At 42.5% G+C, this 20,498-nt stretch overlaps 2 protein-coding genes across 3 annotated transcripts in view; both read left to right on the forward strand.

Moving 5' to 3' along the window:
* Window positions 1–6,784, forward strand: part of LOC106593365 (voltage-dependent T-type calcium channel subunit alpha-1I) — a 134,296-nt gene extending 127,512 nt beyond the window's left edge. The window contains exons 34-37 of the mRNA XM_045692073.1: window positions 4,026–4,169; window positions 4,390–4,546; window positions 4,656–4,669; window positions 6,737–6,784. Of these exons, the coding sequence (XP_045548029.1) occupies window positions 4,026–4,169; window positions 4,390–4,546; window positions 4,656–4,669; window positions 6,737–6,784 (363 nt within the window). The remainder of the gene's footprint in view (window positions 1–4,025; window positions 4,170–4,389; window positions 4,547–4,655; window positions 4,670–6,736) is intronic.
* The window catches only part of LOC106564420 (voltage-dependent T-type calcium channel subunit alpha-1I), a 24,300-nt gene continuing 10,544 nt past the window's right edge, over window positions 6,743–20,498 (forward strand). For both annotated transcript variants that reach the window (XM_045690998.1, XM_045690999.1), the window contains exon 1: window positions 6,743–6,912. In XM_045690998.1, the coding sequence (XP_045546954.1) occupies window positions 6,790–6,912 (123 nt within the window). In that variant the 5' untranslated portion in view covers window positions 6,743–6,789. The remainder of the gene's footprint in view (window positions 6,913–20,498) is intronic.

The following is a 20,498-nucleotide window of genomic DNA, read 5'->3' on the forward strand; positions in this document are numbered from 1 at the left end:
AGCGAGAGGGAGAGAAGAAAGAGAGAGAGAGGGAGAGAGGAGAGAGAGAGAGAGAGAGAGAGAGAGAGAGAGAGAGAGAGAGAGGCGCGCAGAGGGATCTGTTTTATAGTGATAGCTAAAAGCTTTCAACAAGTTGGCATCAGGGTCTTTCACAACACATGGCTATCAGGGGGGATCATACAAAGTCCATTGCTTCCAATCAGATCCTGTGAATTATGCATGTAGTCCTTTAGTGTAACAGATGCTCTTGTCCATAGCAGCATAGAGGTGACTGAAATGGAACAGATCTCTAACTGACAGAGACTACTAGCTAATGAAGTACTTATTCACAGATCTCTAACCTCTATGGGCTAGGTGGGACGCTTGCGTCCCACCTACGTAACAGCCACTGGCAGCCTGTGGCGCGATTTTCAAAACGTTAAAAATCCTATTACTTCAATTTCTCAAACATATGACTATTTTACAGCAATTTAAAGACAAGACTCTCGTTAATCTAACCACACTGTCCGATTTCAAAAAGGCTTTACAACGAAAGCAAAACATTAGATTATGTCAGCAGAGTACCAAGCCAGAAATAATCAGACACCCATTTTTCAAGCCAGCATATAATGTCACCAAAACCCAGAAGACAGCTAAATGCAGCACTCACCTTTGATGATCTTCATCAGATGACAACCCTAGGACATTATGTTATACAATACATGCATGTTTTGTTCAATCAAGTTCATATTTATATCAAAAACCAGCTTTTTACATTAGCATGTGACGTTCAGAACTAGCATACCCCCCGCAAACTTCCGGTGAATTCGCTAACATTTTACTAAATTACTCACGATAAACGTTCACAAAAAGCACAGCAAATATTTTAAGAATTATAGATACAGACCTCCTCTATGCACTCGATATGTCCGATTTTAAAATAGCTTTTTGGTGAAAGCACATTTTGCAATATTCTAAGTACATAGCCCAGGCATCACGGGCTCGCTATTTAGACACCCGGCAAGTTTAGCACTCACCATAATCATATTTACTATTATAAAAGTTTGATTACCTTTTGTTGTCTTCGTCAGAATGCACACCCAGGACTGCTACTTCAATAACAAATGTTGGTTTGGTCCAAAATAATCCATCGTTATATCCGAATAGCGGCGTTTTGTTCGTGCGTTCCAGACACTATCCGAAATAGTAAAGAAGTGTCGCGCGCATGGCGCAATTCGTGACAATAAAACTCTAAATATTCCATTACCGTACTTCGAAGCATGTCAACCGCTGTTTAAAATCAATTTTTACGACATTTTTCTCGTAGAAAAGCGATAATATTCCGACAGGGAATCTCCTTTTCGGCAAACAGAGGAAAAAATCCCAAAGGCGGGGCGGTCGGGTCATGCGCATAAGCCCAGTGTCCCTTGATCGGCCACTTGAGAAAGGCGATAATGTGTTTCAGCCTGGGGCTGGAATGACGACATTCTGTTTTTTCCCGGGCTCTGAGCGCCTATGGACGACGTGGGAAGTGTCACGTTAGAGCAGAGATCCTTAGTAAATGATAGAGATGGAAAAGAAGTTCAACAAATGGTCAGACAGGCCACTTCCTGTAAAGGAATCTCTCAGGTTTTGACCTGCCATTTGAGTTCTGTTATACTCACAGACACCATTCAAACAGTTTTAGAAAATGTAGGGTGTTTTCTATCCATATGTAATAAGTATATGCATATTCTAGTTACTGGGTAGGAGTGGTAACCAGATTAAATCGGGTATGTTTTTTATCCAGCCGTGTCAATACTGCCCCCTAGCCCTAACAGGCTAAACGACAGAGACTACTAACTAATGAAGTACTTATTCACAGATCTCTAAGCAACAGAGACTACTAGCTAATGAAGTACTTATTCTCTGATCTCTAACCGACAGAGACGACTAGCTAATGAAGTACTTATTCACAGCTCTCTAACCGACAGAGACGACTAGCTAATGAAGTACTTATTCTCTGATCTCTAACCGACAGAGAGTACTAGCTAACGAAGTACTTATTCTCTGATCTCTAACCGACAGAGACTACTAGCTAATGAAGTACTTATTCACAGATCTCTAACCAACAGAGACTACTAGCTAATGAAGTACTTATTCACAGGGAGTTGATAATAGTTACAGTGGGCGAAAAAAGTATTTGATCCCCTGCTGATTTTGTACGTTTGCCCACTTACAAAGAAATGATCAGTCTATAATTTGAATGGTAGGTTGATATGAACAGTGAGAGACAGAATAACAACAAACAAATCCAGAAGAATGCATGTCAAAATTGTTATAAAATGATTTGCATTTTAATGAGGGAAATAAGTATTTGACCCCTCTGCAAAACATGACTTAGTACTTGGTGGTAAAACCCTTGTTGGCAATCACAGAGGTCAGACGTTTCTTGTAGTTGGCCACCAGGTTTGCACACATCTCAGGAGGGATTTTGTCCCACTCCTCTTTGCAGATCTTCTCCAAGTCATTAAGGTTTCGAGGCTGACGTTTGGCAACTCGAACCTTCAGCTCCCTCCACAGATTTTCTATGGGATTAAGGTCTGGAGACTGGCCAGGCTACTCCAGGACCTTAATGTGCTTCTTCTTGAGCTGCTCCTTTGTTGCCTTGGCCGTGTGTTTTGGGTCATTGTCATGCTGGAATACCCATCCACGACCCATTTTCAATGCCCTGGCTGAGGGAAGGAGGTTCTCACCCAAGATTTGACAGTACATGGCCCCATCAAATGATGCGGTGAAGTTGTCCTGTCCCCTTAGCAGAAAAACACCCCCAAAGCATAATGTTTCCACCTCCATGTTTGACGGTGGAGATGATGTTCTTGGGGTCATAGGCAGCATTCTTCCTCCTCCAAACACAGCGAGTTGAGTTGATGCCAAAGATCTCCATTTTGGTCTCATCTGACCACAACACTTTCACCAGTTGTCCTCTGAATCATTCAGATGTTCATTGGCAAACTTCAGATGGGCATGTATATGTATTCTTGAGCAGGGGGACCTTGCGGGCGCTAAACGATTTCAGTGCTTCACGGCGTAGTGTGTTACCAATTATTTTTTTGGTGACTATGGTCCCAGCTGCCTTGAGATCATTGACAAGATCCTCCCGTGTAGTTCTGGGCTGATTCCTCACCGTTCTCTTGATCATTGCAACCCCACGAGGTGAGATCTTGCATGGAGCCCCAGGCCGAGGGATATTGACAGTTCTTTTGTGTTTCTTCCGTTTGCAAATAATCGCACCAAATGTTGTCACCTTCTCACCAAGCTGCTTGGCGATGGTCTTGTAGCCCATTCCAGCCTTGTGTAGGTCTACAATCTTGTCCTTGACATCCTTGGAGAGCTCTTTGGTCTTGGCCATGGTGGAGAGTTTGGAATCTGATTGATTGATTGCTTCTGTGGACAGAGGTCTTTTATACAGGTAACAAGCTGCTGTTAGGAGCACTCCCTTTAAGAGTGTGCTCCTAATCTCAGCTCGTTACCTGTATAAAAGACAGCTGGGAGACAGAAATCTTTCTGATTGGGAGGGGGTCAAATACTTATTTCCCTCATTAAAATGCAAATCAATTTATAACATTTTTGACATGCGTTTTTCTGGATATTTTTGTTGTTATTCTGTCTCTCACTGTTCAAATAAAGCTACCATTAAAATTATAGACTGATCCTTTCTTTATCAGTGGGCAAACGTACTAAATCAGCAGGGGATCAAATACTTTTTCCCCCCACTGTAATAATTTTCGATTGGTTGTATTGCTACCTCATTTGGGAAAATTAGTCTACCTCTGTAAATCTTCTTTCTGTCTTTCTTTCTTTCTCTTTCTCTCTCTCTCTCTCTTTCTATCTTTCTTTCTTTCTCTCTTTCTTTCTTTCTTTCTTTCTCTCTTTCTTTCTTTCTTTCTCTCTTTCTCTCTTTCTTTCTTTCTTTCTTTCTTTCTCTCTTTCTTTCTTTCTCTCTCTTTCTTTCGATGTATTTTCTATCTATGTTTACTTTCCCCTTCTTCCTGTCTGTCCTCCAGGACACCCTGCGTGAGTGCCCTCCAGGTCCAAGTGACTACCCGTGCCACGCTGGACTCCAGTTCATCTCTCCCATGTACTTTGTCTCCTTCGTCCTCACCGCCCAGTTTGTCCTCATCAACGTGGTGGTGGCCGTGCTCATGAAGGTACTGTATGGGGGACACGCAGCGCAGACCAGTCCGTCCTCATAAAACACACACACACACACACACCACTGTGCAATGCTGTGGAACTGAATGTCTAAACGTAGAACAAGATTCCAAATATCACTGGAAGGATTAATAGGATGGTCAAAGACGCTGAGATGGCAGAAGAGTCAATTAACATGTTGGATAACTAAAGTCATATTATCTGTTTTCCTTGAAGCACCTGGACGACTCAAACAAAGAGGCCCAGGAGGATGCTGAGATGGATGCAGAGATTGAGCTGGAGCTTGCCCAGGGACAACTCCAACTACCCACCTGCTGCATGGGGGGGCTGGGCACTGGGCTGGTTGTGGCTGGGGCCTCTGGAGCGCCTGGATGTAGGGGTGATTTGATTAGATTTTTTCAATTAATATTAATATGATTTATTTATTTTATCTACCTGCCCTGGGACCACTAGCTAGCCTGCTAAATCTGACACATTTACAGATATGTTGATTGATGTGCATTGTCGCTGTCAAATAAATGTAACAAATTTTATGAAAATTGGACAATTTAAAAACACATCTCAACCAATCATGTGGATACAATGCATTTTAAAATCATTAATGAGAACACAAACATTGTTTACTGTTTATTTCCATTGTGGTCCCCTTCTATCCATTGTGGTCCCCTTCTTATCCATTGTGGTCCCCTTCTATCCATTGTGGTCCTCTTCTATCCATTGTGGTCCCCTTCTATCCATTGTGGTCTTCTATCCATTGTGGTCCCCTTCTATCCATTGTGGTCCTCTTCTATCCATTGTGGTTCCTCTTCTTTCCATTGTGGTCTTCTTCTATCCATTGTGGTTCCCCTTCTATCCATTGTGGTCCTCTTCTTTCCATTGTGGTCTTCTTCTATCCATTGTGGTCTTCTATCCATTGTGGTCCTCTCCTATCCATTGTGGTTCCCCTTCTATCCATTGTGGTCCCCTTCTATCCATTGTGGTCCTCTTCTATCCATTGTGGTCCCCTTCTATCCATTGTGGTCCCCTTCTTATCCATTGTGGTCCTCTCCTATCCATTGTGGTCCCCTTCTATCCATTGTGGTCCTCTTCTATCCATTGTGGTCTTCTTCTATCCATTGTGGTCCCCTTCTATCCATTGTGGTCCTCTTCTATCCATTGTGGTCCCCTTCTATCCATTGTGGTCCTCTTCTATCCATTGTGGACCCCTTCTATCCATTGTGGTCCTCTTCTATCCATTGTGGTCCTCTTCTATCCATTGTGGTCTTCTTCTATCCATTGTGGTCCCCTTCTATCCATTGTGGTCCTCTTCTATCCATTGTGGTCCCCTTCTATCCATTGTGGTCCTCTTCTATCCATTGTGGACCCCTTCTATCCATTGTGCCCCCCTTCTATCCATTGTGGTCCTATTCTATCCATTGTGGTCTTCTTCTATCCATTGTGGTCCTCTTCTATCCATTGTGGTCCCCTTCTATCCATTGTGGTCCCCTTCTATCCATTGTGGTCCGCTTCTATCCATTGTGGTCCGCTTCTATCCATTGTGGTCGGCTTCTATCCATTGTGGTCCGCTTCTATCCATTGTGGTCCCCTTCTATCCATTGTGGTCCCCTTCTTCCCATTGTGGTCCTCTCCTATCCATTGTGGTCCTCTCCTATCCATTGTGGTCCTCTCCTCTCCATTTTGGTCCCCTTCTATCCATTGTGGTCCTCTCCTATCCATTTTGGTCCTCTTCTATCCATTGTGGTCCCCTTCTATCCATTGTGGTCCTCTTCTATCCATTGTGGTCTTCTTCTTTCCATTGTGGTCCTCTCCTCTCCATTGTGGTCCCCTTCTATCCATTGTGGTCCCCTTCTATCCATTGTTGTCCTCTCCTATCCATTGTGGTCTTCTTCTTTCCATTGTGGTCCTCTCCTCTCCATTTTGGTCCCCTTCTATCCATTGTGGTCCTCTCCTATCCATTTTGGTCCTCTTCTATCCATTGTGGTCTTCTTCTATCCATTGTGGTCCTCTTCTATCCATTGTGGTCTTCTTCTTTCCATTGTGGTCCTCTCCTATCCATTGTGGTCCCCTTCTATCCATTGTGGTCCCCTTCTTTCCATTGTGCTCCCCTTCTTTCCATTGTGGTTCCTCTTCTATCCATTGTGGTCCTCTCCTATCCATTGTGGTTCCTCTTCTATCCATTGTGGTCCTCTCCTATCCATTGTGGTCCTCTCCTATCCATTGTGGTCTTCTTCTATCCATTGTGGTCTTCTTCTATCCATTGTGGTCTTCTTCTATCCATTGTGGTCCTCTTCTATCCGTTGTGGTCCTCTTCTTTCCATTGTGGTCTTCTTCTTTCCATTGTGGTCTTCTTTCCATTGTGGTCTTCTTTCCATTGTGGTCTTCTTTCCATTGTGGTCCTCTTCTATCCATTGTGGTCTTCTTTCCATTGTGGTCTTCTTTCCATTGTGGTCCTCTTCTATCCATTGTGGTCTTCTTTCCATTGTGGTCTTCTTTCCATTGTGGTCTTCTTTCCATTGTGGTCCTCTTCTATCCATTGTGGTCTTCTTTCCATTGTGGTCTTCAGGTGGAGGTGGAGGGTTGGAAGGCGGGACCAGGCCGGGTCAGGGGGTAGGGCTGATGACAGGAGCCGTAGTGGATCACAGTGGAGTGACCCCTCCCCATAGAGGAGCAGAAAGACATGAGGGACACAGACGGCATCACAGACAGAAGCTGTACTCACCTGCACAGGTTTGTGCACAGGTTAGTGTACTGGGATTCTGTTCTGTTCTATTTAGGTTTTACTCTACTATACTCCACTCGAATCTGCTCTACTTTACTGTAATCTAATCTACTCTACTATAATGTACTTTAATCTAATCTGCTCTACTTTACTGTAATCTAATCTACTCTACTATAATGTATTTTAATCTAATCTGCTCTACTTTACTGTAATCTAATCTACTCTACTCTACTGTAATCTAATCTACTCTACTTTACTGTAATCTATTCTACTCTTTACTTTACTATACTATACTCTACTGTAATATACTATACTCTACTCTACTACACTGTAATCTAATATACTATACTAAACCTACAGAGGTGTAAATCTATAGATATGTTCCATCTGAGTCCACTTACTAGTTGCTTACGGTATACACAAGTACACACTGCCAATAATAGTGTTCTCCAAACACAACCTTTCATACACACACACATCACCACTCCTCTCCTCATCCCCTTTCCTCTGTCTAAAAAGAACCATCTGTTTTAAACACAGGACCATCAGCAAGTCCAATCTAGTCTTGCTATCAGTGTTAGCTACGTAATTAAAACACCTAGAGACAAGAACACACACACTTACTTATAGAACTAAAGCCTGCCTGAGCAAAATGTCATTTCCTAAGCCGAGAGAGAGAGAGAGAGAGAGAGAGAGAGAGAGAGAGAGAGAGAGAGACTACTTAGGATGTAGAATGACAGTGGGTGGTGATATACTGTCTAGATTATTGTCTCTCAGCCCACTGGTATTTTTAAACTGGAGGAGGAGGAGAAAAAAGGGAGAGAATCTCTCCATCTTCCTGTATCTCTCTCCAGCATCTCTTTATTTCTCAGTACCTTTCCCTGTAGCTCTATCTTTCCTATCTGTCTCTGAGATATCGCTCTCTCTCTCTGTCTCTCTCTCTGAGATATCTCTCTCACTCTCTCACTCACTCACTCACTCACTGTCTCTCTGTCTGTCTGTCTGTCTGTCTGTCTGTTCTGTTCTGTTTGTCTGTCTCTCTGTTCTGTTTGTCTGTCTCTCACTCTGTCTGTCTCTCTCTCTGTCTGTCTCTCTCTCTGTCTGTCTCTCTCTCTGTTCTGTCTCTCTCTCTGTTCTGTGTCTGTCACGTAGAGTAGGCCAGAAGGCTAAACTGGAAAACCTAACCTCTATCAAAATAAAAAGATGGCGGAGCCGCAAAAGTTCTTCTGTGCTTCTGGGTGTTTATTTACATAGTGATTCCGGAACAAAAACAACAGTACTGCCATCAAACGTATACCTTATGGGACAGCTAAAAACAATGCTGCCCCACCCCACCCACAGCTCAATCCAAAATGCCTCCCTATGAACTGAAAGAGACTCCTTTTGTAGGGGTAGCCCCTCCCCTCAGAACAATTAACACTAATTAATTAAGCAATTACCTATTCAAACCTACATTTTCCATTCAACTAAACATACTAAAGTATATACATTGCAACACGTTTTTTTATGAAACAATATCACAACATAACATTTACAAAATTACATCACTGACAGTGTCTTTCAATATGCCCATTTACATTAATGAGCCATTCGGGACAGGCACTACAAAGTAAGCCCAATTCCCTTAGCTCGGGTCCTTATCCAACATACACGGAAGCTACAGCGATGGAGAGAGAGAGGAACAGAACAAACAAACAACGCACTCATCCATAACATCTAAGTATAATAAATATTGCTTATATTAAATATGAACACTTGTCTGTTTATTTCTTTATACCATAACCGGGTTACTGACGTAAGTGTGGAATGTATGTGCTAAGATAGAGAAGTTAACTTGTGTGTCGACCCACATTGTTAACTTATCTGATAACGGAGCAGGGAGGAGTGATGAATGTGTGCGTGCCTTAAAGTACCAAATTCTACCCACGGCCAGTGACGGACTTCTACGTCACAGTCTCTCTCTCTGTTCTGTCTGTTCTGTCTTGTTCTGTCTCTCTGTCTCTGTCTCTCGCTCTGTTCTGTCTCTGTCTCTGTCTCTGTCTCTCTGTCTCTGTCTGTGCATGTGTGTTTGAGTAAGAGAAGACTTCCCAGGCCCCAGAGTACATGTTATTGTTTGAAGCAGTATTTGAGACAGTTGGACTATTGAACCAACCAATAGGGGGTTCATAGTAGACTGGGGGGGGTAACAGTGGGGTGTGATTGGCTATGGTGCAGTGGTGGATGGGAGGCCAGCTGGGAGGGCAGCCAATCAAATGAGGTCAGCGCCAACACTTACCCACCCAGGACCTCCGAGCTAGCCAATCGTTGAGCCCCTGCTGAGTTGTATGCCCGCCTGTAACCTTTCTGTGTGTATCGGTGTGTGCGTGTCTCTCTGTGTGTGTCCATCTCTCTGAGGGTAGTGGAGAGAGTGAGGTGAGGAGGGCAGACTGCCAGTCAATAGCTGGAGCTTGGCAGTGCCCACAGAGAAAGACAGCAGACAGGACCACACACACACTCTCACACGGACACACAAACACCAGCTCTTATCTAATTGAAACTCCAACCTCTACTTGACAGACTTGCTATTTTAGTTAGAAACAGAACCTCTCGATGCAGCACATTGAATATAGAATATCTGTACAATATCCATTCACTGGAATTCTATTCAATGGAATATCTTGTTGAATGAAAGTTGCCAATGCTCATTAGCTCTCAAAACACCCCAAAAATGTAATTAGGTAGCATTTGTCTTGGATCTCCCCTGCCTTGTGCCATGGAGTCTATATGGGGAAGGGTGTGTATGTATGTATGTATGTATGTGTGTGTGTGTGTGTGTGTGTGTGCGTGCGTGTGCGTGCGTGGCTTTACCTATGAGAGTTAGAAATAACAGGACGCGTACCAGATAATGTTTAATTGAACAACAGAACAGAATGAATCATCTTCACTATGGGTTATGAAAAGAAGAAGCATGACGAGGGAATGAGAGAGATGAGAGGGAGATGGCTTGGGAGAGAGTGTGAAAGAGAGAGAAAGCGAGAAAGCCCTGTAATACCATAGAAACGGCCAGTCCTAGAATGAGAATCTCTGTAGGAGGGCTGACTACAGGAAGTGGAGTGCCAAGATGTTGAGTTTGACAGACAGGAAATCAAACACACTGACAGGGACAGGCCCCGGGGTTAGACGTCACACACACAAACACACACACACACACACACACACACACACACACACACACAGAGAGATCAACGAGGTGTGTTAACACCGTGTGTGTTCATACAGAGCGCTAGACGATGTCTGGATCTTCTGTCTTCAGGCTTGATGATGTGAATCACCATCACACTGAGAAGCTAAAACACACAGCAGGAATGATCATCACAGGCTGCTTCTGTCAAACCACCAACGCTTTCTTTATGAAGGGCAGAGTTTGGTCTTGTTAAACCTAGTCTGGTTAAACCTAGTCTGGTTAAACCTAGTCAAAATGTTAATTTGCTTCAGATGTAAGAATGTTTTATAGAGTGGATCTTCATATTTCTTACTGGCGTTCACCAAAGTCCCAAGTACAGTATGTACCCTTGTGTGAAGAACGGCCCACAGCAACAGGAGCCTACTTCCTGTTTCTGTAGCGTGAGGCAGCTTGATGTACAAGTACGCCCCCTGGATAGGACACTAGACTACGTGTCTCAGGGCCTTACTCCCAATCTATTTCCTTAATGCTGAGTGCCAAGCAGTATGCCTTAGCTGTGCATAGGATGCCTCAACCAGGGACCAAACTTCCAACCTTTCAATCTCCAGGCGCACGCTCTAACCACAAGTCCACTGTATTGTAGGTAAATGTATGAGTTGGTCTATAATGAGTTGTATACAGTACCAGTCAAAAGTTTGGACACACCTACTCATTCAATGGTTTTTCTTTATTTTTACTATTTTCTACATTGAAGAATAATAGTGAAGACATCAAAACTATGAAATAACACATATGGAATCATGTAGTAACCCAAAAAAGTGTATTTTATATTTGAGATTCTTCAAAGCAGCCACCCTTTTCCTTGATGACAGCTTTGCACACTCTTGGCATTCTCTCCACCAGCTTCATGAGGTAGTCACCTGGAATGCATTTCAATTAACAGGTGTGCCTTGTTAAAAGTTCATTTGTAGAATTTATTTCCTTTGAGCCAATCAGTTGTATTGTCAAATCAAATCAAATTGTATTGGTCACATACACATGGTTAGCAGATGTTATTGTGAGTGTAGTGAAATGTTTATGCTTCTAGATCTGACAGTGCAGCAGTATCTAACAGGTAATATTTAACAATTCCACAACAAAACCTAATACACACAATCTAGTAAAGGAATGGGATGAGAATATATACACTACTGTTCAAAAGTTTGGGGTCACTTAGAAATGTCTGTGTTTTTTAAAGAAAAGCTACTTTTTGTCCAGTAAAATAACATCAAATTGATCAGAAATACATTGTAGACATTGTTACTGTTGTAAATTACTATTGTAGCTGGAAACAGCTGATTTTTAATGGAATATCTACATAGGCGTACAGAGGCCCATTATCAGCAACCATCACACCTGTGTTCCGATGGCACGTTGTGTTAGCTAATCCAAGTTTCTAATTTTAAAAGGCTAATTGATCATTAGAAAAACCTTTTTTTAATTATGTTAGCACAGCTGAAAACTGTTGTTCTGATTAAAGAAGCAATAAAACTGGCCTTCTGTAGACTAGTTGAGTATCTGGAGCATCAGCATTTGTGGGTTTTATTACAGGCTCAAAATGGCCAGAAACAATGAACTTTCTTCTGAAACTCGTCAGTCTATTCTTGTTCTGAGAAATTAAGGCGAGAAATTGCCATGCGAGAAATTGCCAAGAAACTGAAGAACTCGCACAATGCTGTGTACTGCTCCCTTCACAGAACAGCGCAAACTGTCTCTAACCAGAATAGAAAGAGGAGTGGGAGGTCCCGGTGCACAACTGAGCAAGAGGACAAGTACATTAGTGTCTAGTTTGAGAAACAGACGCCTCACAAGTCCTCAACTGGCAGCTTCGTTAAATAGCACCCGCGAAACACCAGTCTCAATGTCAACAGTGAAGAGGCGACACCGGGATGCTGGCCTTCTAGGCAGAGTTGCAAAGAAAAAGCCATATCTCAGATTGGCCAATTAAAAATAAAAATGAAGATGGGCAAAAGAACACAGACACTGGACAGAGGAACTCTGCATAGAAGGCCAGCATCCCGGAGTCGCCTCTTCATTGTTGACGTTGAGACTGGTGTTTCGCGGGTACTATTTAATGAAGCTGCCAGTTTTCTAATGATCAATTAGCCTTTTAAAATGATAAACTTGGATTAGCTAACACAACGTGCCATTGGAACACAGGAGTGATGGTTGCTGATAATGGGCCTCTGTACGCCTATGTAGCTATTCCATTAAAAATCAGCCGTTTCCAGCTACAATAGTCATTTACAACATTAACGATGTCTACACAGTATTTCTGATCAATTTTATGTTATTTTAATGGACAGAAAAAAATGTTTTTCTTTCATAAACAAGGAAAATTCTAAGTGAACCCAAACTATTGAACTGTAGTGTAAGTATAAAATATATGGATGAGCAGTGACAGAGCAGCTAAGATGCAATAGATAGTAAAGAATAGAGAGTGAAGGATACAGTATACATTATATACATATGAGATGAGTAATGCGAGATTTCGAAACATTCTTAAAGTGGCATTATTAAAGTGACTAGTGATCCATTTATTAAAGTGGCCAATGATATCAAGTCTGTAGGTAGGTAGCCGCCTTTCTGTGCTAGTGGTGGCTGTTTAACAATCTGATGGCCTTGAGATAGAAACTGTTTTTCAATCTCTCTGTCCCTGCTTTGATGCACCTGTACTGACCTTGCCTTCTGGATGGTAGCGGGGTGAACAGGCAGTGGCTCGGGTGGTTGTTGTCCTTGATGATCTTTTGGCCTTCTTGTGACATCAGGTGCTGTAGGTGTCCTGGAGGGCAGGTATTTTGCCCCCGGTGATGCGTTGTGCAGACCGCACCACCCTCTGGAGAGCCTTGCGGTTGTGGGCAGTGCAGTTGCCATACCAGGCGGTGATACAGCCCGACACGATGCTCTCAATTGTGCACCTGTAAAAGTTAGTGAGGGTTTTCGGTGACAAGCCACATTTTTTCAGGATCCTACACTGTCTGTGTGCGTGGAGCATTTCAGTTTGTCGGTGATATGTACACCGAGGAACTTAAAACTTTCCACCTTCTCCACTGCTGTCCCGTCAATGTGGATAGGGGGGTGCTCTGTTTGCTGTTTCCTGAAGTCCATGATCATCTCTTCAGTTTTCTGCTGACATTGAGTGAGAGGTTATTTTCCTGACACCACACCTCCTCCCTGTAGGCCGTCTCGTCGTTGTTGGTAATCAAGCCTACCACTGTAGTGTCGTCTGCAAACTTGATGAGTTGGAGGCGTGCATGGCCATGTAGTCGTGGGTGAACAGGGTGTACAGGAGAGGGCTGAGAATGCACCCTTGTGGGGCCCCAGTGTTGAGGATCAGCAGAGTGGAGATGTTGTTTCCTACCTTCACCACCTTGGGGTGGTCCTTCAGGAAGTCCAGGACCCAGTTACACAGGGCGGGGTCGAGACCCACGGTCTCAAGCTGTGACAAGGTAGGGGTGGTACACAGAATATAGCCCTATTTGGTAAAAGACCAAGTCCATATTATGGCAAGAACAGCTCAAATAAGCAAAGAGAAATGACAGTCCATCATTACATTTTAAGACCTGAAGGTCAGTCAATCCGGAAAATGTCAAGAACTTTGAAAGTTTCTTCAAGTGCAGTAGAAAAAAACATCAAGCGCTATGATAAAACTGGCTCTCATGAGGACCGCCACAGGAAGGAAGACCCAGAGTTACCTCTGCTGCAGAGGATAAGTTCATTAGAGTTACCAGCATCAGAAAATGCAGGCCAAATAAATGCTTCACAGAGTTCAGACACATGTGAACATCAACTGTTCAGAGGAGACTGCGTGAACCAAGTCTTCATGGTCAAATTGCTTCAAAGAAACCACTACTAAAGGACTCCAATAAGAAGAAGAGACTTGCTTGGGCCAAGAAACATGAGACTGGTGGAAATCTGTCCTTTGGTGTGATGAGTCCAAATTAGAATTTTTTGGTTCCAACTGCCGTGTCTTTGTGAGGCGCAGAATATGTGAACGGATGACCTCTGCATGTGTGGTTCCCACCAGGAAGTATGGAGGAGGAGGTGTGATGGTGTAGGGGTGCCTTGTTGGTGACACTGTCATTAATTTATTTAGAATTCAAGGCACACTTAACCAGCATGGCTACCACAGCATTCTGCAGCGATACGCCGTCCCATCTGGTTTGCCCTTAGTGGGACTATCATTTGTTTTTCAACAGGACAAAAACCCAGCACACCTCCAGGCTGTGTAAGGGCTATTTGACCAAGAATGAGAGTGACAGAGTGCTACATCAGATGACCTGGCCTCCACAATAACCCAACCTCAACCCAATTGAGATGGTTTGGGACCACAGAGTGAAGGAAAAGCAGCCAAGAAGTGCTCAGCATATGTGGGAACTCCTTCAAGACTATTGGAAAAGCATTCCAGGTGAAGCTGGTTGAGAGAATGCCAAGAGTGTGCAAAGCTGTCATCAAGGCAAATGGGGCCTACATTGAAGAATCTAAAATAAAAAAATATATTTTGATTTGTTTAACACTTTTTTGGTTACTACATGATTCCAAACATTTTACTTCATAGTTTTGATGTCTTCACTATTATTCTACAATGTAGAAAATAGTAAAAATAAAGAAAAACCCTTGAATGAGGTGTGTCCAAACTTTTGACTGGTACTGCATATATCCTCTGTGGGTCTCCAGGAGAGTCAGTGGACAGTGTTTAATGTATATATCCTCTGTGTGTCTCCAGGAGAGTAAGTGGACAGTGTTTAATGTATATATCCTCTGTGGGTCTCCAGGAGAGTCAGTGGACAGTGTTTAATGTATATATCCTCTGTGGGTCTCCAGGAGAGTAAGTGGACAGTGTTTAATGTATATATCCTCTGTGGGTCTCCAGGAGAGTCAGTGGACAGTGTTTAATGTATATATCCTCTGTGGGTCTCCAGGAGAGTAAGTGGACAGTGTTTAATGTATATATCCTCTGTGGGTCTCCAGGAGAGTAAGTGGACAGTGTTTAATGTATATATCCTCTGTGGGTCTCCAGGAGAGTCAGTGGACAGTGTTTAATGTATATATCCTCTGTGGGTCTCCGGAGAGTCAAATGGGTCAGGGGAGAAATGGGTCAGGGGAGAAAGAGAGAATGTCCACTTGGGAGAGATGAGGATTCTCGCATACCCCAGATTCTCTCGGGGTATGCGAGAACACGTGGGCAGACGAGGAGAGAGCAGAAGGAGTAGCAGTGTTATCTGTGGTAATCCATGTTTCCGTCAGCGCCAAGAAGTCGAGGGACTGGAGGGTAGCATAGGCTGAGATGAACTCTGCCTTGTTGGCCGCAGACCGGCAGTTCCAGAGGCTGCCGGAGACCTGTAACTCCACGTGGGTCGTGCGCGCTGGGACCACCAGGTTAGAGTGGCAGCGGCCACGCGGTGTGAAGCGTTTGTATGGCCTGTGCAGAGGGGAGAGAACAGGGATAGACCGACACATAGTTGACAGGCTACAGAAGAGGTTACGCTAATGCAAAGGAGATTGGAATGACAAGTGGACTACACGTCTCGATAGTTCAGAAAGTTAAGCTTACGTTGCAAAAATCTTATTGACTAAAAAGACTAAAATGACACAGTACTGCTGGCTGGTGAAGTAGGCTAGCTAGCAGTGGCTGCGTTGTTGACTTTGTTTGAAAGTGTAGCTGGCTAGGTAACCTCGATAGTTTCAGTACTACACCATTATCATGATACAAAGGCAACTATGTAGCTAGCTAACATAACACTAATCAAGACGTTCCTTTGTAATGTATTTAGTTTCTACAATGCTGCTCGTCGGTAATAGTTGGCTAGGTTTGGAAGATGGTGTCGCGGGGGACGAAAATAGCTGGCTAGCTAACCTCGATAATTACTCTAAACTACACAATTATCAAACTATGACAAAGACAACTATGTAGCTAGCTAACACTACACTAGTCAAATCGTTCCGTTGTAATGTATTAGTTTCTACAGTGCTGTTAGTCGGTAAAGGTTGGCTAGCTAGCAGTTGGTTTGATGATGACTAGGTGTGTTGACTAAGTCTGGAGAACGGCGTCGCGTCGCGGCGGACGAAAATAGCTGGCTAGCTAACCTCGATAATTACTCTAAACTACACAATTATCTTAGATACAAAGACAGCAAAGACAACTATGTAGCTAGCTAACACTACTCTAATCAAATCGTTTCGTTGTAATGTATTAGTTTCTACAGTGCTGCTAGTCGGTAGAAGTTGGCTAGCTAGCAGTGTTGACTGAGTGTGTCTCCAGGAGAGTCAGTGGACAGTGTTTAATGTATATATCCTCTGTGTGTCTCCAGGAGAGTCAGTGGACAGTGTTTAACCTGTCTGGGAACGTGGGACGGTTGCGTCCCACCCTAGTCAACAGCCAGTGGAATCGCATTGCACGAAATACAAATACCTCTATATGCTATAACTTCAATTTCTCAAACATATTACTATTTTACACCATTTTATAGATACACCTCTCCTGAATCGAACCACGTTGTCCGATTTCAAAAAGGCTTTACAGCAAAAGCAAAACATTAGATTATGTTAGGAGAGTACCCTGCTAAAAACAATCACACTGCCATTTTCAAAGCAACTAGCATGCATCACAAATACCCAAAACACAGCTAAATGCAGCACTAACCTTTGACAATCTTCATCAGATGACACTCCTAGGACATCATGTTACACAATGCATGCATTTTTTGTTCGATAAAGTTCATATTTATATATAAAAACAGCATTTTACATCGGCGCGTGACGTTCAGAAAATATTTTCCCTCAAATGCTTCCGGTGAATCAGCACTACAATTTACAAAATTACTATGTAATATTGTCATTCAAAGAATTATAGATGAACATCTCGTGAATGCAACCGCATTGCCATATTTAAAAATAACTTTACTAGGAAATCGATAAACGACGTGGTATGCTCAGAAAAATAGGCTAGGTGATATATGTTAGCGCCATCTTGGAATCATCTAAAATCAAATATACTACTGTAAATATTCCCTTACCTTTGATTATCTTCATCAGAAGGCACTTCCAGTAATCCCAGGTCCACAACAAATGTAGTTTTGTTTGAAAAAGTTAATAATTTATGTCCCAATAGTTCCTTCTTGTTAGCGCGTTCCGAAGGCTACTCATAATGTACTGAAGCACGCGGGACTTGTTGTCACTAATGTGCAAAAAATATATATTTACGTTCATTCAAACATGTCAAACGTTGTATAACATAAATCTTTAGGGCCTTTTTCAACCAGAGCTTCAATAATATTCAAGGCGGACGATTGCATTGTTTTACTAAACGTTTCGGAACAAACGGGTTCCCATGGGCGCCCGTGTCATAGTAGTAATGGCCCTCCCCCTGTGACCAACTTCCCAAGCCTCTCTTTGGGTCAGTTTCTACCATAGAAGACTCAAACCACTTTGTAAAGACTGTTGACATCTAGTGGAAGCCTTAGGAAGTGCTAAATGATTAATAAGTCCCTGTGTGTTTCAATGGCAAAGGCTTGAAAGTGATTTCACACATCAGATTTCCACTTCCTGTTAGGATTTGTCTCAGGGTTTTGACTGCCATATGAGTTCTGTTATACTCACAGACACCATTCAAACAGTTTTAGAAACTTTAGAGTGTTTTCTATCCAAATCTACTAATTATATGCATATTCTAGTTACTGGGCAGGAGTAGTAACCAGATTAAATCGGGTAAGTTTTTTATCTGGCCGTGCAAATACTGCCCCCTATCCCCAACAGGTTAATGTATATATCCTCTGTGTGTCTCCAGGAGAGTCAGTGGACAGTGTTTAATGTATATATCCTCTGTGGGTCACCAGGAGAGTCAGTGGACAGTGTTTAACCTCTCTGGGCTAGGTGGGACGAATTCGTCCCACCTACGCAACAGCCAGTTGAATCCCGTGGCGCGATTTTCAAATACCTTAGAAATGCTATTACTTCAATTTCTCAAACATATGACTATTTTACAGCATTTTAAAGACAAGACTCTCGTTAATCTAACCACACTGTCCGATTTCAAAAAGGCTTTACAACGAAAGCAAAACATTAGATTATGTCAGCAGAGTACCCAGCCAGAAATAATCAGACACCCATTTTTCAAGCTAGCATATAATGTCACATAAACCCAAACCACAGCTAAATGCAGCACTAACCTTTGATGATCTTCATCAGATGACACACCTAAGCCATTATGTTATACAATACATGCATGTTTTGTTCAATCAAGTTCATATTTATATCAAAAACCAGCTTTTTACATTAGCATGTGACGTTCAGAACTAGCATACCCCCCGCAAACTTCCAGGGAAATTACTAACAATTTACTAAATTACTCACGATAAACGTTCACAAAAAACATAACAATTATTTTAAGAATTATAGATACAGAACTCCTTTGTGCAATCGAGGTGTCCGATTTTAAAATAGCTTTTCGGTGAAAGCACATTTTGCAATATTCTCAGTAGATAGCCCAGCCTTCACGGCTAGCCATTTAGACATCCACCAAGTTTAGCCCTGACCAAAGTCAGATTTACTATTACAAAAGTTTGATTACCTTTGTTGTCTTCGTCAGAATGCACTCCCAGGACTGCTACTTCTATAACAAATGTTGGTTTGGTCCAAAATAATCCATCGTTATATCCAAATAGCGGCGTTTTGTTCGTGCGTTCCAGACACTATCCGAAATGGTACATCAGGGTCACGAGCATTGCGCAATTCGTGACAAAATAATTCTAAATATTCCATTACCGTACTTCGAAGCATGTCAACCGCTGTTTAAAATCAATTTTTATGCCATTTTTCTCGTAAAAAAGCGATAATATTCCGACCGGGAATCTCCGTTTAGGTAAACAGAGGAAAGAAAACAAAGCATTCGGTCGACGCGGGCACGCGCCTGAGTCTCACAGTACTGTAACCAGCCACTACCCAAACGCGCACCTTTTTTTCAGCCAGAGCCTGCAAAGCCACGATTCAGCTTTTTGCCGCCTTCTGAGAGACCATGTGAGCCGTAGGAAGTGTCACGTAACAGCAGAGATCCTTTGTAATGGATAGAGATGGCAAAGAAGGCCAAGAAATGGTCAGACAGGGTACTTCCTGTACAGAACCTTCTCAGGTTTTGACCTGCCATTTGAGTTCTGTTATACTCACAGACACCATTCAAACAGTTTTAGAAACTTTGGAGTGTTTTCTATCCAAAGCCAATAATTATATGCATATTCTAGTTACTGGGCAGGAGTAGTAACCAGATTAAATCGGGTACGTTTTTTATCCAGCCGTGTCAATACTGCCCCCTAGCCCTAACAGGTTAACCTCTCTAGGGAAGGTGGGACGAAATCGCCAGTGGAATCCCGTGGCGCGTTATTCAAATACCTTAGAAATGCTATTACTTCAATTTCTCAAACGTGACTATTTTACACCATTTTAAAGACAAGACTCTCGTTAATCTAACCACACTGTCCGATTTCAAAAAGGCTTTACAACGAAAACAAAACATTAGATTATGTCAGCAGAGTACCCAGCCAGAAATAATCAGACACCCATTTTTCAAGCTAGCATATAATGTCACATAAACCCAAACCACAGCTAAATGCAGCACTAACCTTTGATGATCTTCATCAGATGACACACCTAGGACATTATGTTATACAATACATGCATGTTTTGTTCAATCAAGTATCAAAAACCAGCTTTTTACATTAGCATGTGACGTTCAGAACTAGCATACCCCCCGCAAACTTCCGGTGAATTTACTAAATTACTCACGATAAACGTTCACAAAAACATAACAATTATTTTAAGAATTATAGATACAGAACTCCTCTATGCACTTGCTATGTCCGATTTTAAAATAGCTTTTCGGTGAAAGCACATTTTGCAATATTCTAAGTAGATAGCCCGGCATCACAGGGCTAGCTATTTAGACACCCACCAAGTTTAGCCCTCACCAAAGTCAGATTTACTATAAGAAAAATGTTATTACCTTTGCTGTTCTTCGTCAGAATGCACTCCCAGGACTTCTACTTCAATAACAAATGTTGGTTTGCTTCAAAATAATCCATAGTTATGTTCAAATATCCTCTGTTTTGTTTGTGCGTTAGACACTATCCGAAGTGTAAAGAAGGGTAATGCGCCCGATGCGTTTCGTGACAAAAAATGTCTAAATATTCCATTACCGTACTTCGAAGCATGTCAACTGCTGTTTAAAATCAATTTTTATGCCATTTTTCTCGTAAAAAGCGATAATATTCCGACCGGGAATCTGTGTTTTAGCTCAAAGAGAGAGAAAATAAAAACATGGGGTCGCCTCGTGCACGCGCCTCAGTCTCATTGTCCTCTGATAGACCACTTACCAAAGGCGCTAATGTTTTTCAGCCAGGGGCTGCAAAGACG

Source organism: Salmo salar, chromosome ssa12 (genome assembly GCF_905237065.1).
Source record: "Salmo salar chromosome ssa12, Ssal_v3.1, whole genome shotgun sequence".
Lineage (NCBI taxonomy): Eukaryota > Metazoa > Chordata > Actinopteri > Salmoniformes > Salmonidae > Salmo > Salmo salar.